Source organism: Oryzias latipes, chromosome 21 (assembly GCF_053564925.1).
Source record: "Oryzias latipes strain Hd-rR chromosome 21, Olatipes_Hd-rR_3.1".
NCBI lineage: Eukaryota > Metazoa > Chordata > Actinopteri > Beloniformes > Adrianichthyidae > Oryzias > Oryzias latipes.
In genome coordinates this window covers 32,998,396-33,024,965 of record NC_136257.1, presented here as the reverse complement: position 1 = coordinate 33,024,965, position 26,570 = coordinate 32,998,396, and the positions used below count along the sequence as shown (strand labels likewise).

Sequence of the window (26,570 nt, the reverse complement as noted above, 5' to 3'; positions counted from 1 at the left end):
TTAACTGTTGTAAAAATCACCATAGCAACAAGGAGTTAACTGTCATCTTGTGACAGCAGCTGATTCTTTCATCCTTTAAAAAAGCAAAACACAAAGACTCTTTCTTGAAGTTAGAGCTCATCTTCACCAGTCTCACACTGAAGCCTGCCGTGAAGGTTTACCGTTCAGGGCCGAAGCGCAGCGTGAGGAATAGCAGAGAATGTGCTGTATGTGAATATCTGTCATTTGTAAAAGACTCAAATGTTTTAGCTGATTAGTGGACGGCTCAGCTGCCCCTCTTCACGGCGACTGCCTCATAAAGCATTTCTGAGGCTTAGCTGTGAAGAGCCATTGGCTGCCTCTGCTCATCCCGCTCTCCTCTGATCCTCGACTTCCTTCATCACGCAGTCTGCTGCCGCCGCGCCTCTCGGCTCGCAATCAGTGTTTGAAGAGAACGGACATGTGTGCATTTGTGCTCCTTTGTGATGTTTGATGTGAAGGTGAGGATCCGAGGCCAGCTGGGGTTTGTTTTGTTGACACATATATGTTATTACTTTATGGGGCTCCAAGCAGCACATGTTTCCACCAATCGAGAGTTGGAAAAGTGCAGCCATAAAAAAAGATGAAAGAAAATCAGATGCTTCAGTCCACACACAGAAAAATGCCCAAGCAGAGAATCAGAGAGTTGTTTAGGCTGAAGGGCGCTGCCCTGGGCGATATCATCTCTACAAGATAACCGCAGTAAGCATCACAAAAGGGTTTTTGTGTCTGACATTTAACAAACTGTTTGCACATCATTTGTTCACACACAAGACCTTCAAACACAACCAGCTTTCCTCAGCATAAACACCCTGAATTAATTGTCTCCGTCCAAAGAGGCCTGCGGTTTTTTCCCCTTGAGTTAGCACTCTTGAACTCTGGGAATTTCTTGGCTATTCTGATGTATATTCTTTGGCCCACTAAAGTTTTCAAAACTTTATATATTATCTAACATTTTAGGAAGAGGATGGGTGTGAAGAAGGTAGAAATATTTCGCCATCAGATGTGTTTTGCTTTTGCTCTCAGGGGATTGTCATTTGACTGAGTGGTCACCGTGGAGCTCCTGCCAGTTGATCTGCCTGGAGGGGCGGAGCTTTGAGTACACCGGGCGCCAAGCTCGATCCAGAGCTGTGATCATTCAGGCCATGGAGAATCAAGCCAGCTGCCCCCATCAGGTCTTTGAAACCAAATCCTGTAAAGGTAAGGACACGCTCACGCCAAGCTAGATTTGCTTCTTAGTGCGGAGCTTTTGATACAGTAGACCATGTGATCTACAGACGCCAGAACACTGGGTATGGATCCCCTGTACTGCCTTTAAATGGAACAGGTTCTACAAGGAAAACAGGAAGTAATGTGTCAAAATTGGGGACTATTTCTCAGACCAAATGTACTCGATTTTTGAGGTTTCCCAGGTATCCGCTTTGGTATGTCTTTTTTTCTCCTTACCATCTAACCTGCTGCAATGTCTCTTACAGCAAATATGCAGATGACACTTAGATTTATCTTTCAGTCATGGCGAGTGATGGATCAAAGGATTCGCTCTCTCCAACAGATGATGTAGTGCAAGAAAACTTTTTGCTCTGTTTTCTTTTCGTCTTGTTTTGAAAACATTCTAATTTTAAAATATAATTTTAATGTTTTATCTGTGATTTAGCTGTCTTTGTTCAGATTTCTGTCTGTGTTCTTAGTTTGTCTTTGTTTTAAACGCCCTTGAGCTTTAAATATTATTTACGTTGTACATTTACAAGGGTTCGCATTCCACTGTCTCCTTTACAGGATCTGATTAAAAGAAAGACGACCAAATTGTTACTGAAAGCTTTTGGGGCGGGGCGGGCGTGTGTGTGTGTGTGTGGGGGGGGGGGGGGTTCTCCTGAATCTACCACTTAAATGAATAAAATTGTGTCTGAGCTGGAATCTTCTGGATCTAAACTATACGGCTAAATAGATCTGACATTGCTCGCTTTTTTTGTTGCATCGCTAATGTTAGCTTGGAGTTCTGAGGGGCTGTAAGCCAGCAGGTCAGAATGTAAACGAAGGGTTGAGGCTTACTTTCAAACCAACAGACCAGCCCACAACTCAGTGGTGAGTTCCTGATAAATTCCTGCTGCTCTGCAGAAACTATGTCCTTGAAAACATGTTTTCACATGTGTTGGCTAAAAACGGCATAATCATCATTAAAAGACTACTGGGAGTTATTCTACAACAGATCAAAAAATGATTGGAGTAGGGACTTGATGACCATTTGAAACCTGAATGGGCTGAACTGATGGTTGCAGGATTGTTTTAGTAAAATCAGGGACCCAGGCAAAACCATGAGAAACGATCGAGTGAACACAATATCGCTGAGATCAAAACCATCGACACTAACCGTTTTCTTCTTGTACGTTTTTCTTTACTGGAAGTTGGGATGCCCTGTTGTGAGTGATCTCATCTAGTACTAGAGCCCCTTTTTCCACATCTGTTGTGATGAGTAACCATGCCAACTTGAGTGTTGTTTACATGCTAGAGCAGCTGATTGGGTTTCAAAAACCTAACTAATGTCTGGAATAAACTCCAATTCCTTAATGAGTGGAGGAGTGGATGTCGCAGATGTAGGGCAGGTGCAAGCCATGAAGGGGGGAGATTAAACCATCATTTTCCTAACTCATCAGGGGGAATATATGCATGAGACTGTTGGCTAATAATATGAACTAGTTTAAAACACAGATGAGCCGTGAAATATCAAAAGCACAGTATTATCTGTTTCCACCAGGACCTATTTTTTCGACCTGAATTCTATTTATTGTGTCATACATTGTTTTTTTTGTCATTTTATTATAGTTTTTGTGTGCATTACATAACTTTTACAAATATTGTCACAGATTTGTAATTAAAAGCAAGTAAGCATGAATAATCTTTTAAAAATAGAATGTTAATCAGTTTATTTATTTTTAACATAGAGGTAGGTCTACAGCAGGGATATCCAAACTTTTTCCAAAGAGATTTGGTGACGTGAAAATGTGTGAGGGCAAACATTTTTGAACTTTTTTAATAACTTTAAATGCAAGTCAACATTTCAGTGCAATACCATATTTTTCTACATAGAACACAACACATGTAAAAATGTTTTACCAAAATGATTGTGAATTTGTCCGTTTTTTGCACAGTCGATATTTTGGAAATGAGCTAAAGAGTCGCACATTGCAACTCAGTGCTGCCACACGTTTACCACGACTTCAAATCCAGTTTAGACAACCACAATCAATAAATCATACAAAGAATTTTTAGAAAATTGCTTTTTATGTAAGTAGCCTGCTGGCCCCATTTGGCCCATGGGCCGGACTTTGGACAGGTCTGAGCTATAGGAACTTGAGCCCTTCTGAAACCTGCCCCCAGTAGTATTTTAATGGAAATGCAATATTGTTTGCTTTTAGACTGGTTTTAAATTTGGGAATGGAATGTGGAGGCCGTGGACAAACCTAAGAAACCGAAAGTTTAAACTTCTCTCTGTTTAGAGAAACAGCGGTCCTGAGCTTTAACGCGGTTCACCTTTGGTCGTTTTCCTGTTATGCATTTGTCTTTAAATGCAGTTTTGCATGCTTTTTTTACATTTTTTTTACAGCGCATTGCGTTCTGCATCCTGATTGGCTGTAGACTATTGTCAATCAATCTCTTCCGTGTCTCCTGTACCGAATGCATTCAGTTTGATGACTTTACCTTTGTTTTTTTATTCTTTAACACCGGACATATTTTTGTACGAAAGCAAAGGAGAAAAGTGTGAAAATGTTCATGTCTGTCTGAGAAACGTGTAGAAAGTGTGTAGTGAGGAGTTTTACAGCATTAAAAGGTCTAGAATTACTGTAAAAGGTCAAGGATAGTTTGTGGATTTCCCCAACTGCAGGTTATTTTTTTCTACGTAACTCCCGCCATAAATGAGAGACCACTGTAATTGAACATATCAGCACACAATCATCAATTTGTCATGTTCAAAATGGGTTACAGTCATCTGACCAACAGCTTAAGCCTGCATGAGATGGGTCAGGCCATGGTTTAAAGGCAGCAGCTGGTCTATTAAAAGAAAACAGAAAGGAGAATTCTACTGTCACTGTGATTCAAAGGCTGGCAGTATTCCAACCAAAACACGGTCATATAATCTTATACATGATTAAACGACCATGAACGTCCTGAGTTGCCATTGCAGAGGGATTGTCCTACAAAGCACCATAGACGATGGATGAGGTTATTGTTACACATGTTCTCTGTATTTTTGCTTTAACGTGATTTATAAAGTTATTATATTGTTACATGTGGCTTAGGGTCATTTAAAAACCTGTTGAAGAATAAAAACATCTAATTGCTGATGTGTGTATTTATGTTTAAAATATGTACAGTGACTAACAATGACCTTTCCTTTTCCTTTGACTGTAATTGTTCATTTTCTTCTCATCTACCTGAGTTATTTCATTAGGGATAGCAGGATCTTTTAGGACTAGACTTTCCTTTGTGCTAAAGAGAAAGAAAAACACCGGTTTGGGTGTCTTTTATCTTCTCTTCACATTGAACTCTCTGTGGGTTTTTTATCTGGCAACCTAAACGCTTTGATTGTAAAAAGGAGTGCCAATTTCATACAATTTAAGCCAATTTGGTCTTATTTTTTTAAAGTATCCTTCGTCTTGTAGCACTCTACTTCAATAGCGATGCTCTTCTTTTCGTCTTGTCATTACAAGCATAATACATCTAACCTCATACTGTAAAGATACGGGCCAGAAAAAGCGTAGGTTGGGAGCTGCTGGAGTCTGCTGGCAGGTCTGGATGCCCAGCACAAGGTGCTAACGAGCTCTGCTCTGCTGTTTTCTACAGAAGGAAAATGTCACACTTACCAGTGGAAAACAGGAGGATGGAGCAACAATGAGAGGGCGGTGTGGTGTCAGCGCTCTGACGGTGTCAATGTCACAGGTGAACAGTTGCAGTTTAATCTGGACACCCCCCAAGACTCATAAGACGGAGCAGCTGCTGGGAGCATCCAGATGTTGGTGTACCTAAGGCTGGCTGCAGCTCAGTCTGCTTTTGTTAAATGAGTCAGTATCTCGACCACATCCTGCAACATCAGATAGCTGATGGGGGACACAAAAAATACCTTTGGAAGTAAATGTTACCCAGCTAGCTGAAAAAAACCTCCTTTTTCAGCATCTCTTGCAGGGCTTTTTCCCAGCTGGACGTTCTGGTAACGCGTCTTAAGAAAATTCAATTCAATTCAATTCAATTTTATTTGTATAGCCCAAAATCACAACAACAGTCGTCTCGATGGGCTTCGAAGTAAAACATGAACTCAAAAGGATCATGAATACAAAGAGTTCAATAGGAAAATACTAAAATGAACTAAGAAACTGACTAAGCTATACTGGCATATGTAAACTGGCCATATGTATACTGGCAAGCTGTCTACGTCTCACTTCTGCCAGATTTCCAAGTCATTTTACTTGGTTCTTATGGAGAAACGACATTAGAAGACCACCACCCAACCAAGAAAGCTTAATTATATCAATTCAATTTAATGGAAATAGCTCAATGTTTACACCAATAGTCGTCTCAATGGGCCTTATACCGGTTATTGTGTAGTAAACATGAGTCATAAAGAACATAAAGTCATAGAATTCAAAAGCTGATTGCTAAACTAAACTAAACTGGGCATCCCTGCCCTTAGATCCTCCTTCGTCTACAACCATGATCTTACTTGTTTACTCATTACCCATAACCATAGTTGAGGGTAAAACCACCCATTGGACAACTTAGCACTCTTTTTTCCACAACAGACTATTGCATCTATTGACATCAACGATCCATTGGCCAATCTTCCCTCACATGTGGTCAGACCATTCAGAAACTTGAACTGCTTCACCTGAGAAGGTGCCTCATTTCTTAATGGAGGGATACCTTCATGCTTTCCCACCAAAGAATCAGCTGCAAACCCTTCTAGAGATGGCTGAAGGTCATTGCGTAAGAACGCCGAAAGGGGCAGCATCCTTTAAAGACAGCAGGGCTGGGTCACAAAATTAGAAAATGTTCACTGTTTGGTTCCACCAAAAAATGAAGCGTCATAAAAGTTATTAAACTACGGAGCCCAGCTGTCCTTCATAATCAAAAAGATGTCAGAGGAAAATCACACGCTGAAGTTTTAACAAACAAAGTGTACTTTCTGCTCGATGCAAACTTCCACACATATGGATCTGCACTCACACACGCTGTTTCAGTGTGTTTTAGCTGAATTTTACACCTTATTTGACCTACTCTGAGAGCGGCGGCTATTGATTTCCCTGCTCCCTTTTAAGATAAGCAATCAATAAGCCATGCTCTGGCAGCAGGGACACCTTCAGCACCTATAAACATAACCATGCATTTATATTTGAGGCAAAGAAAGACGGCTTATAGAAAAAGAAATAAATAGGAGGACAAATGCTTTGAGAATTAAAGGTTGAAGAAAGTCCAATGTGTGATAAATACTGATTCTAACGCTTTAAGGTGGTGTTTATGGTAAATCGGAAACCACAACATAAAGCTGAAGGCACAAACGCATGATGTATTGACATGTAATTTTCCATGCTAGATTTAAATACTCATTATTGATCTGGACCAATGATTGCCCTTTGAGTCCATTAATCAGGCATGACAGGACATTAATGTGGTGATCAGTAGGTTAAAGGCACAGGACTTAGATTGGGTTTTCTTTCTCCAGGGGGGTGTTTCCAGCAGAAAAGGCCGACTACACTCAGGCACTGCCATCCTCCGTGCACGAAACCCTTCTCTCACTGCACACCGGTAGGATCATTGTGCTTTGATCGAGCAGCTGCGATCTCTATAATTCTTCCTTTCCCTGTCATTTTCTGTGCACGATCTGGGTGTCGAGTTATATAGATTCTGACAGATGACACATTTAATTTCCCACAACAGGCCATCAAAAGTTAATCAGATTAATAGGAAAATGTGCGCTCCAACGTGCACACCAGCAGGAGGAAAAGGAAAAAATGATAACTTGATATTTACTGCCACTTGGAGTGTAGTTATGTAACTGCACCTCTTCATGCAAATGTGTTCAACGGTCAGCTGTATTGCCCCTGGCTTGTATTGTTTTCCATCTGTTATTCTTAAAAGTGGCATAAATTACTTTATCTGCAGTTTTTCTGGAGGTGGAGCGATGAAATTCTGGAAATACATTTAAAACCGTTTTACCTGAAAAGCCACTTCGACCTTCATCAAGAGCATTTTTCTAGAAAAGTAGAATCGAATCATTGCAATCCCCGTTCTGCTGCAAATGATGTCCCTCCTCATCCAGAGTGGAGTGTGTGGGTGTGAGAGAGGTTACACCGAAGTGATGACCTCGCACGGCTTCCTGGACTACTGCACACGAACCCCTGGCTTCGACAACAACAAGAAAGCAGACGTAAAAACCACCTCTGGAAGACTAAAACCTCGACCGTCTCAGGCCAACGACCTCTTCAGCGAGTGGACATTACGGCCCGTTGGACCAGGTACTGAAATGGAAATCCTCCGCACAGCTCAGCCTGAGAATGTTCTTGCCTTTGAACCTGCCTTTGCAGCTGGGATCAGTACACTAGGGGAGGAAATCATTCTAGGTCAAAGTTTTTACAGAGCTCATCATTATAGAGAGTGGAGATAAAAAAACTTCAATGGACCATAAAACTGCAGAGAAAATTCAGTAACTCCTGTGCAGAGAGCTTGAGAAGAAACTTTTATTGTTATTCTGAAGCTTTGGAGGGAAAAGATGTCGAGAAAGAGATGCAGAGGAATGAAAATTGAGACCCTTGTATTTAAAAAAACTGCTCTGTTTGGCACAGATGGAAGAGTAAAGCTGTGGGTTTATGCTGTGGCCATTGTTGGCTTCATCATTATACTCTTCGTTGTCGTCCTGTCATTCCTGATCTGGTAAGTAACACATTTCTCTCTAAAGAAAATCCTCATTCTGTGATTTTAAATGAAAACTTTTTTATCATGTGAAAAAGAAAGTCATTCTTCTTTTCAAAGCATTTTTAGTCTCACATCTTTATGGAAAATATTGCCCTTTCTTCATTTTCTTCACCACTATTCTTTACAGAAAGTGTTGATATTTTTGGTTCTAAGTATTTGGACGTGGGTCACCAGCCGTTTTAATGTTTCATCTCCCACTGGAACTCCACACAGACCCTTCACGTGCACGCAGACACTCAGTCAGGGGCTGTGCAGGTGCTGGTTGGGTGGGTGCACGTGCACACTCAACCTCCTACACACCAACATCATAGCAAGTTCCCTGTCAACATATCTTAGATGTTGGTTTGTTTTTATTTGTCCTGCTTCCCCTGTCAGTCCTTCTTCCTGGGGTCAAAGGACCCAAACTCTGTTTTCAGCTGGCCTTTATAGTGCCCGACTCAAATTGACAATTAACATATTTAGAGTGGAACGGCCAAAGGGAGGGGTCATGCCTTATAAATAGGTCAATCTCACCATGTCAGAATGGAGAAGTGGGACTTGTAGTGTTAAAGTTGGTTCCTCATGCACTGTTTCTTGTAATTATCTCTTGTTTTTCTACTCTTTGCTCTCTGTTACTTTCAGTTTTCGGATATTTCTTTTGAGATAAACTTATGGAACTATAGTTTCATATTTAACACTAGAATATATTATCCATCAATTTCCTTTGTAGCAAACGCTAATCATGACTTCCCCACCCCCATGCCTGGGGGCACTAATCTATAGGTTTGACAAAATACAACCACAGATCTGATCCCTTTCTTTGAGTTGATCAATAACAAATTTTCATGACTGAAAAAACTGTTGAGAAACACCAATCCAGATGGTGGTGCTGAAAGTCGTGGTTTTGTTTGGTCTTTGTTCAGTAAATGATTGGAGTGTTCTTCATGAAGATGTACTTCATTTGAGGATCGGGTGGGGATCATGTGAATGTTGTATTTTGTCTGCACGCACAAAGACTTGCGGCTGACTGAGGCTTCACCCTCCTCCTCACACGACTGTCGGTTCAATACATTTTATATGAGAACAAATCGAAAAGCGAAGCCAGAACCGAACCCTGTCAACTATGAGTTATATTCCCCACAACGTTTCGTCTGGAGTGTGCTGCTCTTATCAGATAATGGAATCCTTTGTAAAGAATGAAATCAAGTTGAGCTGCTGTTTGCCGCTAAGCCACATGCTTTCGTTTTTTTTGTTTTGTTGTGGATTTGTTTTCGCTGCTTTATTTTGCTTTGTCGTTTTTCAGTAAGCCATCCAAAACCAGTGCAACGTCTTCTCCACCGCAGAAGCCCTTGACCCTGGCCTATGATGGTGACATGGATATGTAACCATGCTGCCCGACCTCACCAGGACATGCTCAACCCCTGGACACAATCCCGGTTGTTTGCGGCATATTGCCGGATGCCGTGGAAACTCAACCAAATGATTGGTTCTGCCCACAGGTGGTTGGCTGCTGGAAGCTGATTAGGTGGCTGCAGCCAGAACAGAGAAACAGAACCAAAGCTGTCCAAGATGGGAGGGGAACATGGACCAATGGACCACTAGTTTTGAACTGCTTGCTACATTACACAGCTGAGACACTGCTTGGATTCACAGAGGAACATTGCTGCGGCACAGAGGAAGGGACTCCTTCAGAAGTGCTGATTTTAAGCATTTCTGTGTTGAGAATTAGAGGGACCAATTTTTTTTCTTTTCTTTTTTTAGTTATTTTCTATCTTTTCTCTTGATTTACGTGTTTGGTTGTGTGCCTGTGAGTCGCGAAGGAGGACATGAGAATGTCTTGGGTTTGTCAACGTGATTGCCAAAGGTTGGAGTTTTCCTCATCAGTGCTGGATCTTTGTCAATGAAAAGCCCTCTGGGTGATCCAAACAGCCTTTTTTTCCCCCCAAGTTACCGAATGAACCCGATGATTTATGCACTATGTTAGTGCTGATTCAGTTAGACGTTTTTTTTCTTTCAAATGACTTTTCTAGTGTTTTAACTGTGATGCAAGTTTTGCCGTCTGATTGTGTTTTGTTGATGATGCCATATGTTGTGTACACGTGGAAACCAAAAGCAAGCCTGCCTTGATTTCAGAGACACAGCGATGCAGCTCCTTCTCCTTCCTTCAGAAACAAATCCACAAACAAATTACATCATTTTCACTTTGGAATCAAAGAAAAGAGATAAAACGCCAAATCTCTTGATGCAATTCAAATTATTTATACCAGCAAGTGGGAGATTTTACCTCATTACACACTGGTGTGGTGCACAAACTCATGACACATTTTCACCAGATGCAAAACAAAACAGCACAGATCACCAAAAGCCAGGACAGGCGGGACGATTCATCACCCGGATCACACTGAAGGACCATCTACAACTATGTTTATTTATCTTAATTTATTAGTTTATTTATTTATTTATTCATCATGTGCCCTAAAGGGACACCTTAATTGATGTGTTTGTACTATCTCCACTTTTTCCGTTTTTTTTTTTTGTTTTTTTACTTTTCCTTTTTTTTAAAGTTTTATTTTGACAAAAATCATCCGTTTAGAAAATACTTTAGCTTTTTTTCCCTTTTTTTTGCATCCACCAGCCGAAGACTTTAAAGCGTCGTGTCACATGACCACCTTCTGAATGTATTTACTCTGTAACTCTGTACCTTTCTGGTTGTGCAAATATGGTTGTTACATGTTGAAAGGACTGTATTTCTACAGCTGACTGTATGTAGGCATGCTTGACCTATTTTAGCACAAAGTGCTCCAAGTGGCCTTGCAACGACTCTGTTTCAGTTTGCTAAACATTTTAGATCAGTCTCCTTAGGCGGTGATTTCATAGTTGACCAACAAAAAGCGCACAATGTTGGGTCAAAATTCAACACAAACCTCAAGTGTTGGTTATTTCTAACAACATGTTTGTCCGTTAGAATTTCCCAGAAGGCTCAAAGAGAAGCCGGCCAAATGAATAATACGCCTGTGATGGGTTATTTCCCAGAACTCCAAAATGACCTTCATCCATTGTTTACAGTAGTTTGCTATTTGTGTTAGTATTGTGTGTACATGGAGAAGTGGACATAAATGCAAATAAACTGTGGGTCCATGTAATAGTACTCGAGGGTTTTATTGCATCTCTGCGTTTGGTGATGTGAGGCATGAGCAGAACTGTGATTGTTCCTCTCCTCCACGTCCCCATAAACTGTAATCGATGTAGGTTTTGCAGCTGAAGCCTGGAACCGATAAGATTCATCTGATCCTCCGCCCGGATTCCCAGTCTGACATTCCCAAGGTCCCTGTGTTTTCCAGGAAAATATACTTTAAAGCTCTGCTTCAACTAATTCATTTATCTTTCGCTGTCACTTCTGCTTGAGACCAGGTTGAACTTGAGTGCCTGAGTCATTGCAATCAGACCTGTCAGGTTCAACTCATCAGTACGTGTTTGCAGCGTTGGAGCAGGTTTTTTACATTTCTTTGTTAAATTATTTAACTTGCAAAGTGGGGACTTTATATGATATTATTTCTAAATTAAATTAGGCTCACTTTATTGTACCAATCTGCAACAAGTTAGTTAAGCACAAGACCAATTAATTATGGTCCAAGTCTGTGTAATTAAACCAAGTCATTCCAATCTGCCTCAATCACTTTTCCTGTTTCAATTCATTTTACAGCAAAGTTGCCCGGCTCATGAAACAACAGACCTCATTAAATGTTCATTTTTTCTCTGTTTTTTTATGTACCCTGATGTTTAACAAGCAGCAAGCCACAAAAGGAAGAGACCATGAGAAACACAGCCAGACGGCGTGCTAAGAGAGGACAGCGTCATCAGCAAACGCATAATCACAGCGTCAGAGATGAAAACACTCCAAAAACGTACAATCACAAAGAACAAAGCGAGAAAAAGCTCACTAGTCCTACAGACGAATAACTATGGACAAGGCTGGATTTAGAAAAAGGTTTATCAAAAAGGAAAATTGAATTATAAAAGTGATGTTTGCCTGCTGAACCTGAGAGCAGAGGGCTTCCTCTGCTGGAAAGGCAAAGTGACTTGCAGCATGATGATGATAAATTAAATAAAAAAATTTACAGCAAAACAGCTTAAGATGACTCATTAAGTAACTAAACTATGGTGTATTTCTTATAAAATTATGGAGCCTGTCTTATTTGAGTGAGTCTGTTGGTTATTTAACGGTCCTAAATAATAATAATAATAATAATAATAATGACGATGATGATTTTGGTTGCCCCGAGGTTGATGAATGGTTCTGTCATTTTTAAGAAGAAGCAGCAAATTTATAACGTTTAAACTTCCCTGACAACTGAGGTCTTTATTATACCACACCTACATTCCTAATATGTTTATATTGTACGTTACATCTTTTTGTTTAAATTGAGCTAACGATTCGAGTACTAAATTCTCATTCTGGTAAACATGAGCGAGCAACAGGCTACTGCTGTTTAAAATCTACAACTTCTGATTTTGTGCAAATTTGGTGAGTTTTTGTATTCGGGGCACTTTTGACAGAATTGCACACACCATGGGGTCCTTGAGGTCCAGAACTGCTGCAGGACAGAATGATAAAAGTCAGGCTCAAAGTTGGCCTCATCAGACAGAGTTCTGGACTGTTTTTTGTTTGTTTTTTAACTGAACTCAATTGCAGCAAATTTAAAGACTGAGTTGAATGGGAAAAAAACAAAAACAAATCCAGGTTTCTGATTGAAATTTGAAAGAAAAAAAAGGGCAGCTGCAGTATGAAAGTGATCACTCAGAAATATTCAGAAGTCTGCTCCTTCAATGAACGTGGCATCGATTCTCTGAGAGCAGCTTGCGGTTAGTTCTCACGCTTCTGCACAGTCATCACTTCTGTCAGCCAAGCAGCTGCAGAGAAGCCTGAAGGCTCTTTTAAATATGCACCTGCTTTAAAACGATGGAAAACAGCAGCAGTCCATCACTGATGTGAATGTCTTAAATCGAGTTGTGAACGCGCCTCCACTAATCTATGACTCATAGCTTTGCTAAAGTGAATAAAAGAAACTGTTTTTTTCTGCTTTCTTCTTCACAGTGCAGCTTAATTTGCCTCATTAGAATCAAGAGACTTTAGGAGTCTTTCATGCTTTCTTACTGTCAGCACAAAAGAGTTTTATTGATTCTGTCTTCTCACAGAGATTTATTAAATTCAAATTAGAGAGAAAATAAGTGAAAGGACGACTAATTCATAGGAAGTCCAGCAGACGTATCACTGATGTGACACTCTGGCCCTGACCATTATACATCCTATAGCATGAAAGCAGCACATTTAAACAGACACATCTGTTGTGGGTGTTACCGTGTAGATTACTGGTGTTTTTTAGGTGGACCCCTCCCAACTATTCAACTTTTCCATTTTTATAATTTGTGTCAGGAAAAGATATGAGAACATCTGTTTATTTTATACATTTTCTTTATGATTTTGGATTTTGTGCACATGTGACTGTTTCAATTCAGCATTAGAATTTTTAAGCTCTAATAATAATCACTCAAAGTGGTCAGGATGCAACAAGTAAATATATTTATGCATTTATTTGTGTAAGTTTAACAGCTAAATGACTGTCTTGTTTTTTTAAGTAAAAAAAACAAATAAAAAAGGCTCAACTTTTATTTCATCCAAAAGTCAAAACTGTGAATAGACTTTTTTAGTTCGTTTTTGGGGACTTCTAATGAAATGATAATCTCATGATTGATAAATGCCATAAAACGTGTGCGGTAAAACAAAGTGGTTGCACATCTGGCAGCATTGTGGTCTTCTACGCCTCTTAAATGAAGAGGAAGAGTCTTGAAGACTACACATCACAGACGATTACTTCTGGGCTTTATAAATTACTGGAGGATTTCATCTGCAAAGCCTTTCCTGCTGTTCTTCTGTCACATTCAAACACCGGGTACCCCCACCCCGCCCATTTGACAGAGGCGTTTGCCTGCAGGATTGTAGAGAGCTGAACACAAAAGGTGGCTAACATTAGATTATCCAAAACACAAACTCGTTCAAAATATCAAAAGGTTGTGTTTTTAGAGAGGTAGCATTATCCGTCATGCAGGAAAGCAACTGTAAACAGTAATTTAGTTGGGGTCTTATCTCAGATTTTATCTATCTTCATGTATGATCCAAAGAATACACCCCAAAAACATTTGGTGCAACAGGCATTAACCTTTTTCCATTACTCGTTACATTAATTTTTATCCATGATTGAGACCCAATGACTTTAGTCACTTTTTAATTTAACTAAAAATCAACAATTATACTTGGTCAAACTTAACATTTTTGCAGCACAGCACAAAAAGTGGCCTTACCTTTTAATATGGAGATGTAATTTATTATGTAAGATCTAGAACCGCTTGAGTACAATAGCAGGAGCATCAAAGATTTAAAACAGCAGCACTTTCACGTTAAAAGTGACTGCAGTTCATGGCCATTTTATATAAAAAGTAATAAATACAGAAGCTCTAGGGGGAGATCAGATCCTCTGCTTTTTAGATGTAACATTAAATGTACAAAGAGTTTCTCTAAGACTTACAGCTTATTATAAAAATGAGCTAATTAAATAATGAATTCTGCAAGAGAGACAGAGACTTTAAAGGCCGAAGAAACTCTCTGCTTTTGGGGAGTTATAATAAAGTTCAGGCGAGGTTTTAACCCATTTAATATTTCATGCAGAACATTGAAAAGTATTTTCTCACGGGCAGAGGCTTTGTGAGCATGAGGACAAGTTCTTCCTGCACTATAAACAGTATTTAGTGTTAGAGACAAACTTATTTGTGGCACGACTTCTTTTAAAGACGGATGCTGTTTGCAAAAATGTAAATCTGCTGCATTTTAAAATTAGAGTCAAACAAACTGAAGCATTTGACACAAAATCTCAAGATAAATCTCAAGTGTGTAATCAACTTTTTGGGTTTTTTATTTTGGGAGACGTATGTCCCTCCTGTGCTGCCGTAGAGGCCAGAGAGGCGTGATAAGTTCAAGTAGTGTTGTGAGTTTTTCAGTTGAAAGAAGAAGAATAAAAGGAACAGATTCACCAAATGGCACTAATTGTCCTGTCCTGTACTGCAGAGTGACTGATAAATGCCCCCCCCCCCATCGGTCGGTTACACTGGTGGCAGCGGTGGAATCGAGTTAACGAGACGGCAAAGAACTTAAAGTTTTTCCAAACTCTGCTAGTGGCGTCATTCATCTCACCGCTCCTTTTATTCTTCTTCTTTCAACTGAAAATCTCACAACGCTACCAGAACTTGCCACGCCTCTCTGGCCTCTACGGTAGCCTGGATGGGACACACTCTGCCAAAATAAAACACCCAAAAAGTCTTTTAACGAGTGTTAAAAGTTTCCAGAAAGCCATTTGTAATTTGCTTTTAAAGGTCGTATCAGCTACTACGTACATTTTGTGTGTTTTCCACGTATAAAATTTTGGCCTTTGGTGATGCGTGTGTGATTTACATAATGCATACCTTTTTCTTGCGTTCGTCGTTCGCAGATGTCCGTGGAAGGTCTAGTGGGTCTAGATGACCCCACTCCCAATGTCAAAGTGCCTAGGATAGCACAAGGTTTAAAGGCTGAAGTTTAATTCTCCCTCCGTTGTGTTCAACCCAGATGATGGGGTTTGGTGACATCAGCTTGTCGTTGTCAGATCAGTCTCAGCCAAGTCTCACACTGTTTTTTTTATTTTTTTTATTTCAGGCCTCCCAAGTTGAAGCTTTTCTCACATTTTTCACTCTGACATTCTCCTAGAACAGAAAAGAAAAATCTCTGCCAATGTTTTCTATTTCCGTTGGAAAGATTGAACTTAAGAATTTCACTTCACATATAAGATGATTCAAACTTTATTAATGAATAGATTCAACAGAACAAGTGATGTGTTTTTCCCCCCCAGCAGCACTCCACCTTTGACCTTACTGAGATCTGTTCCCGTGATCCCAGCTTGGATGTTCTACTGGTGGATGATGTTCCTGCTCCTCTCTAGACCATCTTTAGTGCTTTGGTCGGACAACTGAAAGATAAGCAGACAAAAGAAACAAGTACACAAAAATTATTTGGATGGTTTGCAAGAAGAACATTATGTAACTGGAAGAAGATGATTCATCTTAGAACCAACACAACCAGCAGATTCTTTGACCCTTTGTCTACAGGAATCATGTGGAGTTCAGATAAAATCCTGAATAGGATTTTACCTCAGCAGGAATGTTCTTGAAGTGCATTAACATGAAATAAGTTTCCCTTGTCTATCTGATCTTCTGTTCCTGCCTGAGAGCTGATTGTTCCCAAAACTGAATAAACTGGAAAACAGGAGAATGGGGTCCAATGGCTCAAGGGACAAACGGAGCAAAGAAAAAAAACTCAAAACTTTGGACCAAAAAAAGCTTCAAATGGTTAAAAGGAACATTTAAATGTCCCAGAAGGGTCTAAATAGAGGTGTCCATATAAAACTGTAGCGATGTTCAAAAAGAAGTAAATGGATTAATTACAAAATAAAGTTTATGTTGTGTTTTAGTTCCTTTTTTTTTCTTGAGTTGCATGCTTGCTGGATTTTATTTATTTATTTTAATTTAAACTGCATCTTGGGAGCAGCATCTTTTTGTCCATATAATTTTAACTGGTTTTTAAAATGTGCACTGAACATTTTTACTGTTGTGTTCACTCAGGATTCCCATCAGGATTCACTTGCAAAGAACCTGAAAGCTTCATTTTCAGGCGAACCAGAGTTTGTTGTGCACCAGATGAGCTTCCACTCTAAATGCTGCATGGAATAAAACAATTTTTCAGTTACATTTGAGACTTTTCAAATATTCTCAGTGTGAGCATGGAGAGTCTGTCTAATCCCAAAACTGTCTTTTGATTTCCTTTTGTAATTATTCAGACTAAAATGACTCGGTTATTATTTGGAAGTTTAATTATGTATATTTTTAATGAGTTTATTAGCAGAACATCAGAAAATGTCTAATTTTTAAGAATTCTGAAGCCAAATTGTGGAATGACCCCTTTCCTCTCCAAATTCATGTCCTTGTTTTGCGCCTTTATATAATGCTGGTGCGTTCACGGACATCCTCGGGAGCTGTGTTGTGAGGGGACCTGCCACCTTTGGCCCTGGCCCCCGGGCCCCGCCCTCACGGAGCTGCGTTCCGGTGGGAGGTTCTCTCTCCGCACGGCACGCACAGTCCCGGACTGCGTTTGTGGCGAACACACGTAAGTGGGAATCGTTGCGTTTCTTGTCAAAACCCTCAGCTGCTCAAACATCACGTGCGCGCAAAACAACACCTCCGTGTTTGTCAATCGAGGAGCGCGCGTGTGTCGTGCTTGTGCGCGCTCGCAGCTGTAAAAACGGCGGCGTGTCCGCGCACAGCTCGCTTCCGCCTCCCGGTTTCTCACACGAAACGAGCGCAAAACGCCGGTAAACCGCGCGTCGCTGCGAAGTTCTGCATAACCATGGCCTCCGCTTAGTGAGCGCGCGCGTGTGGTTGATTCTCTCTTCCAGACCATCATGGCATCTCCTCTGAAGAGTCTGGTCTGTGATGACGGCAGGTACCAGGAAGCCTTCGAGCTGTTCCTGCAGCGCTCCTCTGAGCACCAGTGCATGCAGGACTTCATCCACACGCAGCTGCCAGACATCCTCGCCAGGTAATCTGCCCCGTTAAGACGAGGGGGGGGCTGGAGCACCTGTGAGTTCTGCCAGACCCCAGACACGCTCATAATCATGATAGGAGATGAACTTAAGCAGGTGTAGATGATGGATGCTGTTTGAAGAGGTCATTTTAAAACACCGTTTGAATGACTAAATAAAATACTCAGAAATAATCTTAAATTATTTGATAAATGTCTCCCATCATGGAAAAAAGTCTGCAAAGACACCATTTTCACCGGAGACGCAAATGGAAAATGGGAAAATTCAATTTGGGCAAAAATATAAAGTCAAGGGAAAATAAAAAGAGGATTTTGCTTTTTTAAATGGTCTGAACCATCAAAGAATGCTTCGAAATTTATTCTTTATGTTTTGTAAATCTGCATATTTTCTTTTGAAATTGACAAATATCCTAAATTTTTTCTACAACAAGTGAATCTATTTGAGATGCACCTGTACGCCGCAGAAAATGTCTTTTCATTTTGCATTTATTGTTGACTACATTAAACATCAGACCAATACCCAAAGTCTGTAAGAACAACCTTTAATGCCTGTTTTTACTTTTCTATCCACCCACATGTGATTATAAGGACTAACGATGCAAAAGTACACGCATGCTTCTGCATATATTTGATAGAAGCTGTTGAAGGCGACAGCCAGAGATAGACTCAGAGGAAATCTGTTGGAGAGGAATCTGGAGTTAATTAAAAGGTGTGATGGTGTTAAAAAAAAAAAAAAAAAATCTGAGTGACAGAATCGGCTGCGGCAGCAGTCGGCGCCTCGGTCACCTGATGAGAGCGTCTGTCACGTTTCTGCTTGTCAGGGGGGGGGGGATTGACAGTTACAGCCCTAAACGTGACCCACATCTGGCAGCTTGGAGGCGGTAAGTTTACGGTTCTGGAGGAAGCTTTCATTCTCTCTGCTCTCGCTGCAGCGTCGGAGATGGAAAGCCCCACCTGAACGTCATTGGGGTTGGAAGCGGCGCAGGTAAGAGGACTACAGGAGGAGGGGGGCTGTGACCTCTGCAGCAGACAGGTGAGGGGACAAAGGTGAAGCTTTGAACCCTCCTAATCAGCTCTGAGGGCGGGACCAAGTCCGTCCGGTTGTCAGGTGAAGGTTTAACCTTTACCTGATGAAGCCACGCCTCCACCTCGCCGCTTTCATAATGCAGCAGCTGCACTTTTCTGCTGAGCAAGCCCCCAGAGCACTGTTTCCCTTAACTTGTGCCAGAGCCAATCCTTTTCATTTACCTGAGCTGCCATGTCTGCATCGTTCTGGACTCTCTAATGAACTGTAAACTCCATTAGAATCACTTCACTTTCTCTCCTTGGTAATATTCAGCTTAATCAAAACCATTTAGGCCAAGTCTGCATATGTTCCTCTTCTGATGGACTCCTTTGTTCTGACTGTCACCTTCTATAAAAGCTGTGGATCAACATCTATATTGTTTTAGTTATATTCAAAGATTACAGTGTTGACCTCATTCAATGTTGAAATTTCTGTTTTTATAAAGAAAGGAAAACTTTTCTCTCAAACTAACACTTCTTTTCTGTTTAAATCTCATTAGAATAAAAGCTCATTAATGTCCTGTAGACTGAGTAAAGTGGCTTTGCTTCCCATCGTTTGTTTTTAAGTCTCTTTCTCGGTTGGTTCTGGCAGGTCTGATTGACCTGGAGATGCTCTCTGAACTCCACCAGAAGCACCCCGCGGCCACCGTGGAGAACGAGGTGGTGGAGCCCAGCAGCCAACAGCTTCACAACTTCAAAGGTACAAACTTCCTGACGCGTCTCTGGATTACATTCATCTCATTAGACTCCTGAACAGTAGGAGACGCAGAACTGTGAAAAAGAAGTAACGAGTCATAGTTGGAATGACTGGATGGTTGTTGCATGAATGTTGCTTGAACTATGGCTTTCATTGAATGTGTTTGCTGTGCGACAGTCGTGTCCTCGTATCCGCAGGAGGATCTTAAACCTGGCATGAGTTCCTCCAAAGCTGCTTCAAATTTCTGCCACAAAGAGAAACTCTTTTCACTTTCTTAGAGAGAATAGACTCTGGAAGAAAAATCATTTTCTGTGCTCAGGTTTCTTAACAGATGTCTGCCTAAGTCACCCTTGCTGTTGGAAAATGTCCCTTTCACAAATGTAGACAAATCCGAAACAGCTTTATTTGATTGAATCTCCATTGTCTGTAAAATGTTTGCAGTTGGTTTAGACTTTGTGATGAAGATGAATATGTCAAAGTGGAGGTTAACAACTGGATGCTAACTTCAGCCGCGTCCGAATTTTAAGGTGTGATGGATAAATGAAGCAAAATAGAAATAAAATAAGTTGTAGGTTCTTCTTTGGTTCACTCACTGGCTCTTATCTCCCTGAAGAAACTTTCCAAATGCATTCTATTGTTTGGTTTTTATTAGCTTTTAACTGCTAAACTACTCACTTTTCCGTCTGAGCAGCTGCTGAAAGTCACATGACGAGTCAAAACAGACCGATGTGGTGAAGAGAATCCAGCAGTTTTCCAAAATAAAACTTCCGTCAGTATCAGAAAATAAACAAAACGCAAATAATCAAAGTTAGAGTTGACATTTTTATTCTGTCTGCGGCCCGACCCGGCCCGGGGGGTGGGGGGCCACTGCTTTAACGCTCTCCTCTGCATCCTCCCCTCTCTCACACCAACCACCCTCATGTCCTCCACCTCTACACCCATGAACCTTCCTCTAGACCAGTGAGTGGTCCACAACCTTACTATGTCATGAACCGACCAATTTAAGATCAAAGTTTCACCTCCGTGTACAACACTGGGGGGTTTTATGACTGCTTTTTTCTTTTGAAGTGTCCAGTTTCCTTAACTTGTTATTATGATTTTTTCAAACTTTTATTTTTATATTCTTTTAAACACACGGTTGAAACATACAAGAAACAAGCAGAAGGAACAGTAAAATAGATTCACAAAGCAAAACCAAAAAAATAAGAAATGCTTTGGGTTGCATTGGCTCTATTGGATTTTATAACATTATAATGTCATTTAATTAGTCCATTTCTTCTTCTATCTTTTTTGACAAAGATCTTCTTGAGTTCTTAACATATAGGTCAACAATTCCATCTTATGTATTTCTTCCACAATTTACCATTTCTGCTGTGTTGGCGATTCTGTCTTGTAATTGTTTTCTTGCCTGCGGCGAGTTACATTTTGACTAAACATCTGTCATTTTTGAGTCCTTTTTATGGTAAATTGCCCAGATACAGAAATAGGCATGTCTTTGGTATATTGTAGCCCAGGACCTTGGTTATAATCTGGTGCAAATTCTTCTCAAAGGGACTAGCTTTGGGACCAGACCAAAAAATATGGGAATGATCTACGTTTATGTCTCCACATTTTCTCCAGCGTGGCACCGACGTGTGCTTGTTTGTGATTTTTGGTGTCGTACAGTCTCCTTAACTTTTGAGGGTAAAGTTTATTGTCTTCCTCTGTAAAATATCTGTATTTGTTTTTATTCACTTCTTTTCCATGTCATTGTTGCTTTTTTTAAATCTTTTTACTGATAGAGCTGCTGCTGTTTGCATCAGAAGGGTGTTACTAACAAGGAAATGCAGTCTTAAGACTCAGAAAAAATGACTAAAGTCTTCTGGATTTTAATCAGTGTTGCGTCACTTGTTAGATTTGTGGATTTATTTTTTTTTTTCATTTCTCCAACCCTTTTCTCTGTCAAAAAACAGGTGTTTTCTTTTGTTTCTAATGAGTCTGGATGCCACTCAAGTGAAGGATATTCCTTTTGGTTGTAAAGATGCAAAAACAGCGTTATTTTTTTTTTGTTTTTTGTTTTTTCTGGTGAAGCGTAACCTCAGCATGGCTATAAACTAAGGATTATCCAAAAACAGATTAGTTCAGTAAATGTTTAGTCTGAGTCACATTGGTTCATCAGTTTATGAGACTTCCTGTTGTCCCAGAGAAACATTTCTCTCCATTTTATGTCATCGTACGGCTGTAAAGATTGTGTTAACATCCTGTCAGAAACAGCATCAGCATCATGGGAGGCAGCTGGAAAAGATCTGAGTTTACAGACATGAAGTCGGATTGTTTCTCATCTCTCTGAAGTTTTAGTGGGGCAGAAACCAGAGTTGGGCTTCATTAAATTCAACTGGAACCAGATGACTGCGGCTCAGTTTGAGGAGCACTGGAAGCTGAAGAAGATGATGAAGAAGGCAGACTTCATCCACATGGTTCAGGTTGGTGTTGAGGAACTTCCAGCTCTCTGTCTTTGTCATATCCGAATCATTAGGCAGCACTGGGAATGAATTATTCCCGCTGGAGCGTCGGTCTGCCGTGGCATCATAATTATGTGCTGTGGTGAAGTGGTTACCTGCTCATTGTGTGGTTAAAACCCCACAGATGCTGTACTATGTGAAGGATCCTGGAGCAACCATCAGCTTCTTCCAGCATCTGCTCTCTGAAAGGGGAAAGCTGCTCATCATTCTGGTGTCTGGTGAGTGCGCCGCCTTTATTTCATATGCAGATAGTTTTGCCCTCTTCTGATTATCTTTCCTGCTTCAAAAGAAGCTCAGAGTCTTTAGGCATCTATTGATCTGAATACTATTAGGAAGGCTGTGATGCAGCCAAAAGAAGATCATCTGTTCATTTTGGTGACATCTTTCTGGATTCTGAGGTTAGAAATGCTTCAGGGGCCTATACCTTGCTTTTCGTAAGCCTTTCATGAGTTATTTTTGCAGCTCCTTTCTCTCGATCTCTGAGGCCCCGCCTTTTGCTCCGTGTGGGTCCCGCCCATTTCATGACCTAAAGTCATCCTCGGCATTGTCTGCGTTTCGCCCACGAAAACAACGGACATCCAGACTTTTACAAAGGTGGATGAAGCATATTGCGCATAGAAAAGGAAAATGTTTAGCCGAGAAAGTGGGTGTAGAGGAGCGGCCGCAATGGAACGTACCATTGTCAAGAATGGGGTAAGTGTTTTGTGAAGTATTAGTAAGGTTAAGGTAAGCTTACGCACGCTAATGACGAATAGGTGATGCTGTCGTACGGCGTCCTTACGAACACTCTTGTCGTTAGTAAGGTGTGAGCACTGGCTCCTTACTGCATCACCGTTGCAGGCACGGTGTGTGCACGTGATACGCAAATGCCTGCAGGCATGATTTCATTTCCTAATTTCTAACCGTCAAGCCACAGCCTGCAAGGAGTGTGCACCCATCACGTAAACAGCACTAATCCATGCGTCACGCCTGCGTCATGCCTGAGTTACGCCTGCGTCTCACCCTTATGTGTTGTATGAGTGTTCTCTATGACCTGACGTCTGCAGCATGCCCGTAGAAAACCTGCATGATCATTTTTGCTCTATAGGCTCACTGAGTGGTTTAGATGCAGGTTTGACCCGTAGTTTAAGAAACTATTTTCCGTTGAACTTTGACCTCAGCCTGCAACTGATGTCTGCTTGTAAGGCTTCCGAGCGGCTTCCGAGCGGCCCCCCCCCGTTTGTGGTCATTCTTTTATCTGGGATTGGTTTCAGCTGGTGTTGCATTAGTTCAGAGGTAACTGCACTGTCCCAGCCTCTGTAGTCATACACAGCACTTTTCATAGTCAAAGCAGGTTTAACCACGCTGACATATTTAGCCACAAATGTTTGTTTTTTCTTAAAAAATCTGAATAACAAACAATCTAATGTAATTAAATTAAAATTGATAAAAAATACTTGTTCGTTTTTGTCTTCATAAAAATATTTGGCCTTCACGTTGTTGCTCAGGGAAATGAAAAGAATTGTAAAATGATTGTTTTTGTTAAACTGTTAAAATGACACACACACAGAGTGCCCCCCCCATTGAAAGAACAGTAAATGGTAAACAAAACCAAAAAAAACAATCAGTACAAATAATAACAGCAATAATAGAAAAAGTAGAAAATGCTTTCTGAGGCTCACAAGAAAAACATGGAAGAGCAAAAAGGTATGATGATGCTTTTCAAGAGTTTAAATCCTATTTCTCAGCATTTATCTAAAATTCTGTTCAATAAACTACGATAATCTTAGAGAGCATATTTTAAAGGAATTTTCCCCATTGACCCCCTTCTCCCTAAACTGGAGGTCAGTGAGCATCAGTCTCATGACGGGGATTTGATGCTGCATTGAGGCCGTGTCACACAGCCACTGTGTGCATTTTAGGGAGTATTGCACGAATGAAAACGCATCATATTTGATTTGATTTGAAATGGGTTTTTTCAAGCAATCAAAGCAAGAATAACTCACAAAACAATACAATCATCAGTCATACAGTACAGACCCAAAGTTTGGACACGCCTTCCTTTTCATTTGAATGAGAAGGTGTGTCCAAACTTTTGGTATGTACTGAACATTCATAAAAAGACATATCAAACTTTCATAATTAGTCATTAAATCAAAGATTGCTTGAAAGGGAGTGGAAGGAAGTGAATTTATATAATCCCACCCCTATATTTGTGGGAAAAGTTGTGGTCTTTACGAGTAATTTTCAGAAAGATCACGAATAAACCACACAAAGTTATTCATCCGTCAATTACGTAATTTGAGCATTATATGTGTGACATATATGTGACATAAAAGTTATACATTGGTGGTTCATGCATGAAAAGTCTGTTAACCAGACATGGAACAATTGTAGAAAGCCACAATTTTGTGTATGCATCTCGCAAAAATCATGCACAATAGTGCAATATTTACGTAGTAAATTCGAACAAACTGCGTAATTCTCAAAAAATTGTGAACAGCTCGAAAAAGAATTTGCGTAAAGACCCACCAAATGACGATAAGATAGAATCCCAGGTTGCATTGCCTCCTACAGACCTCTGTTATCTGATGGTGTATTGTGTCCGTTCCAGGTCAGAGCGGTTGGGGGAAGCTCTGGCGAACCTACAGGCATCAGCTGTGCAACACAGAAATTAGTCAGTGTGTGACCACCGCAGACATCAAGAGCTATCTGGAATCCAAAGGGGTGAGCTACCAGAGCTACGAGCTGCCGTCCCAACTGGACATCACCGAGTGTTTCACCGAGGGAGACCAGACGGGGGAGCTGCTTCTTGACTTTCTGACAGAAGTGTTGGACTTCAGTAAAACGGCCTCGGCTGAGCTGAAAGCCGGAGTTTTGGATCTGCTGAGGCACCCAGACTGCAGCGTGGAGTCCCAGGGCCGAGTGATCTTCAACAACAACCTCGGAGTCTTAGTCATAGATCATCAAAGCTGAATCTGTACTGACACTGACATGAAAACTACATCTGCTGTAGTGTAGTTATATGAAAAACTAGCTTTTGATTTGAACATTTGATCAAAATTGTACAATTTCACAGTTTTGAGGTAGAAAAGGTAGAAAATGTTAAAGTTTGGTGCTGCAGTAGAATCCTCTCAGAATAAAGATATTCTTTTACTCCGTCATCCAGTAGAAGTCCATTTGATTGTGTTTTAGTGCAGAATATGCTGGTTTCTCCAGCCGTCATAACTCAACCGAAAAACTTACAGCAACCATAGAGAATCCAGCAAACGAAGCTGCTGTTCTTTAGCAGCAGCTTCTTTAAATTTTGGTCCTCAGTCTGATTCCAGCTTTATGACACGGTGCCTTTTGCTGCTGGAAGTAGCAGCAGACGTCTGGACCATGTCTACATGCCAGATTGCATTGAGTTGCTGCCATGTGATTGGCTGATTAGAAATTTGTGTTAAGGAGCACAAATTGTTCCTCGACTTCTGTTTGGGTATTTTTTTTTTATCTAATCTTTTTTTTCCTTTTCAAATAAACCACCCTCTCCTTCTCAACAAGACCAAAGCTTCTCTGCTGCTTTCTGTAAGCCAAAGTTCAGGAGTGATGCATAAAGGATGAGTTGCCAGATAGTTACAGAAACAAGCATGAGCAGTTTGCAATCATAATTCTGATTAAATGTGATTATGATCAATTACAAACAGGGAAATCCAAATGACGTACCAATTAAGTGACAAAATCTAAACAAAAGTCCAGCCTCGGATGCCCCCTCATAAAAAAAGAAGCTGCAGTTGTTTTTAGGACCTAACAACTCTGGGGGATAAGTGTTTTTTCTCAGAGGCCAACCAGGCAGCTGGAGACTAGAACAACTGTGCAGCTCAAAGAGATGCTTCCCATTGTTCTGCCTAAATATAAGGGATGTTTTTCTAACTTATTAAAGTCCACCCAAAGAGTTTTCTTTATTTTCATGACTATGAAAATTGTGGAGTCACACAGAAGGCATCAAAACTGTGAATTAACACGTGGAATTATATACATAACAAAAAACTGTGAAACAACTGAAAATATGTAATCTTCTAGGTTTTTCAAAGTAGAGATGCTTAGCACTTGTTGGCCCTTTTGCCTTCACTCTGTGCTCCAGCTCACCCCAAACCATCTGGATTGGGTTCTGGTCCGGTGACTGTGGAGGCCAGGTCATCTGGCGCAGCCCCCCCCCCCCCCCCCCCCCCATCACCCTCCTTCTTGGTCAAACAGCCCTTCCACAGCCTGGAGGTGTGTTTGGGGTCATTGTCCTGTTGAACAATAAATGATAGTCCAACCAAACCCAAACCGGATGGAATAGAAGCTGCTGCTAGATGCTGTGGTAGCCATGCTGGTTCAGTATGCCTTCAATTTGGAATAAATCCCCAACAGTGTCACCAGCAAAGAACCCCCACACCATCACACCTCCTCCTCCATGCTTCACGGTGGGAACCAGGCATGTAGAGTCCATCCGTTCACCTTTTCTGCGTCGCACAAAGACACGGTGATTGGAACCAAAAATCTCCAATTTGGACTCATCAGACCAAAGCCCAGATTTCCTCTGGTCTAACGTCCATTCCTTGTGTTCTTTAGCCCAAACAAGTCTTTTCTGCTTGTTGCCTTTCTTTAGCAGTGGTTTCCTAGCAGATATTCTAGCATGAAGGCCTGATTCACACAGTCTCCT

General features: G+C 40.8%; 2 protein-coding genes across 5 annotated transcripts in view; both read left to right on the top strand.

Annotated features, from left to right (window-relative positions):
- thsd7ba (thrombospondin, type I, domain containing 7Ba) overlaps window positions 1–12,235 on the top strand; it is a 222,354-nt gene extending 210,119 nt beyond the window's left edge. For 2 of the 3 annotated variants that reach the window (XM_078939216.1, XM_078939217.1), the window contains exons 24-29: window positions 1,045–1,218; window positions 4,858–4,953; window positions 6,731–6,813; window positions 7,328–7,523; window positions 7,851–7,938; window positions 11,751–12,235. In XM_078939216.1, coding sequence (XP_078795342.1) covers window positions 1,045–1,218; window positions 4,858–4,953; window positions 6,731–6,813; window positions 7,328–7,523; window positions 7,851–7,938; window positions 11,751–11,919 — 806 coding nt within the window. In that variant the 3' untranslated portion in view covers window positions 11,920–12,235. Of the gene's footprint in view, window positions 1–1,044; window positions 1,219–4,857; window positions 4,954–6,730; window positions 6,814–7,327; window positions 7,524–7,850; window positions 7,939–9,262; window positions 11,103–11,750 lie in introns of those variants that run through there. The other variant, XM_023950471.2, reaches the window with a different exon arrangement.
- A 4,812-nt stretch (window positions 12,236–17,047) lies between these two features.
- Window positions 17,048–25,047, top strand: LOC101174335 (histamine N-methyltransferase). 2 transcript variants are annotated; one of them, XM_023950472.2, is made up of 7 exons: window positions 17,048–17,206; window positions 17,496–17,638; window positions 18,574–18,626; window positions 19,299–19,406; window positions 21,735–21,865; window positions 22,029–22,122; window positions 24,498–25,047. In XM_023950472.2, exons 2-7 carry the CDS (start codon window positions 17,502–17,504, stop codon window positions 24,857–24,859), a joined length of 885 nt encoding a protein of 294 aa, XP_023806240.1. In that variant the 5' UTR covers window positions 17,048–17,206; window positions 17,496–17,501; the 3' UTR covers window positions 24,860–25,047. The 2 variants fall into 2 exon arrangements, with proteins under 2 accessions (XP_023806240.1, XP_023806241.1); XM_023950473.2 differs by having other exon boundaries at window positions 17,175–17,411.
- Window positions 25,048–26,570: the final 1,523 nt, after the last annotated feature.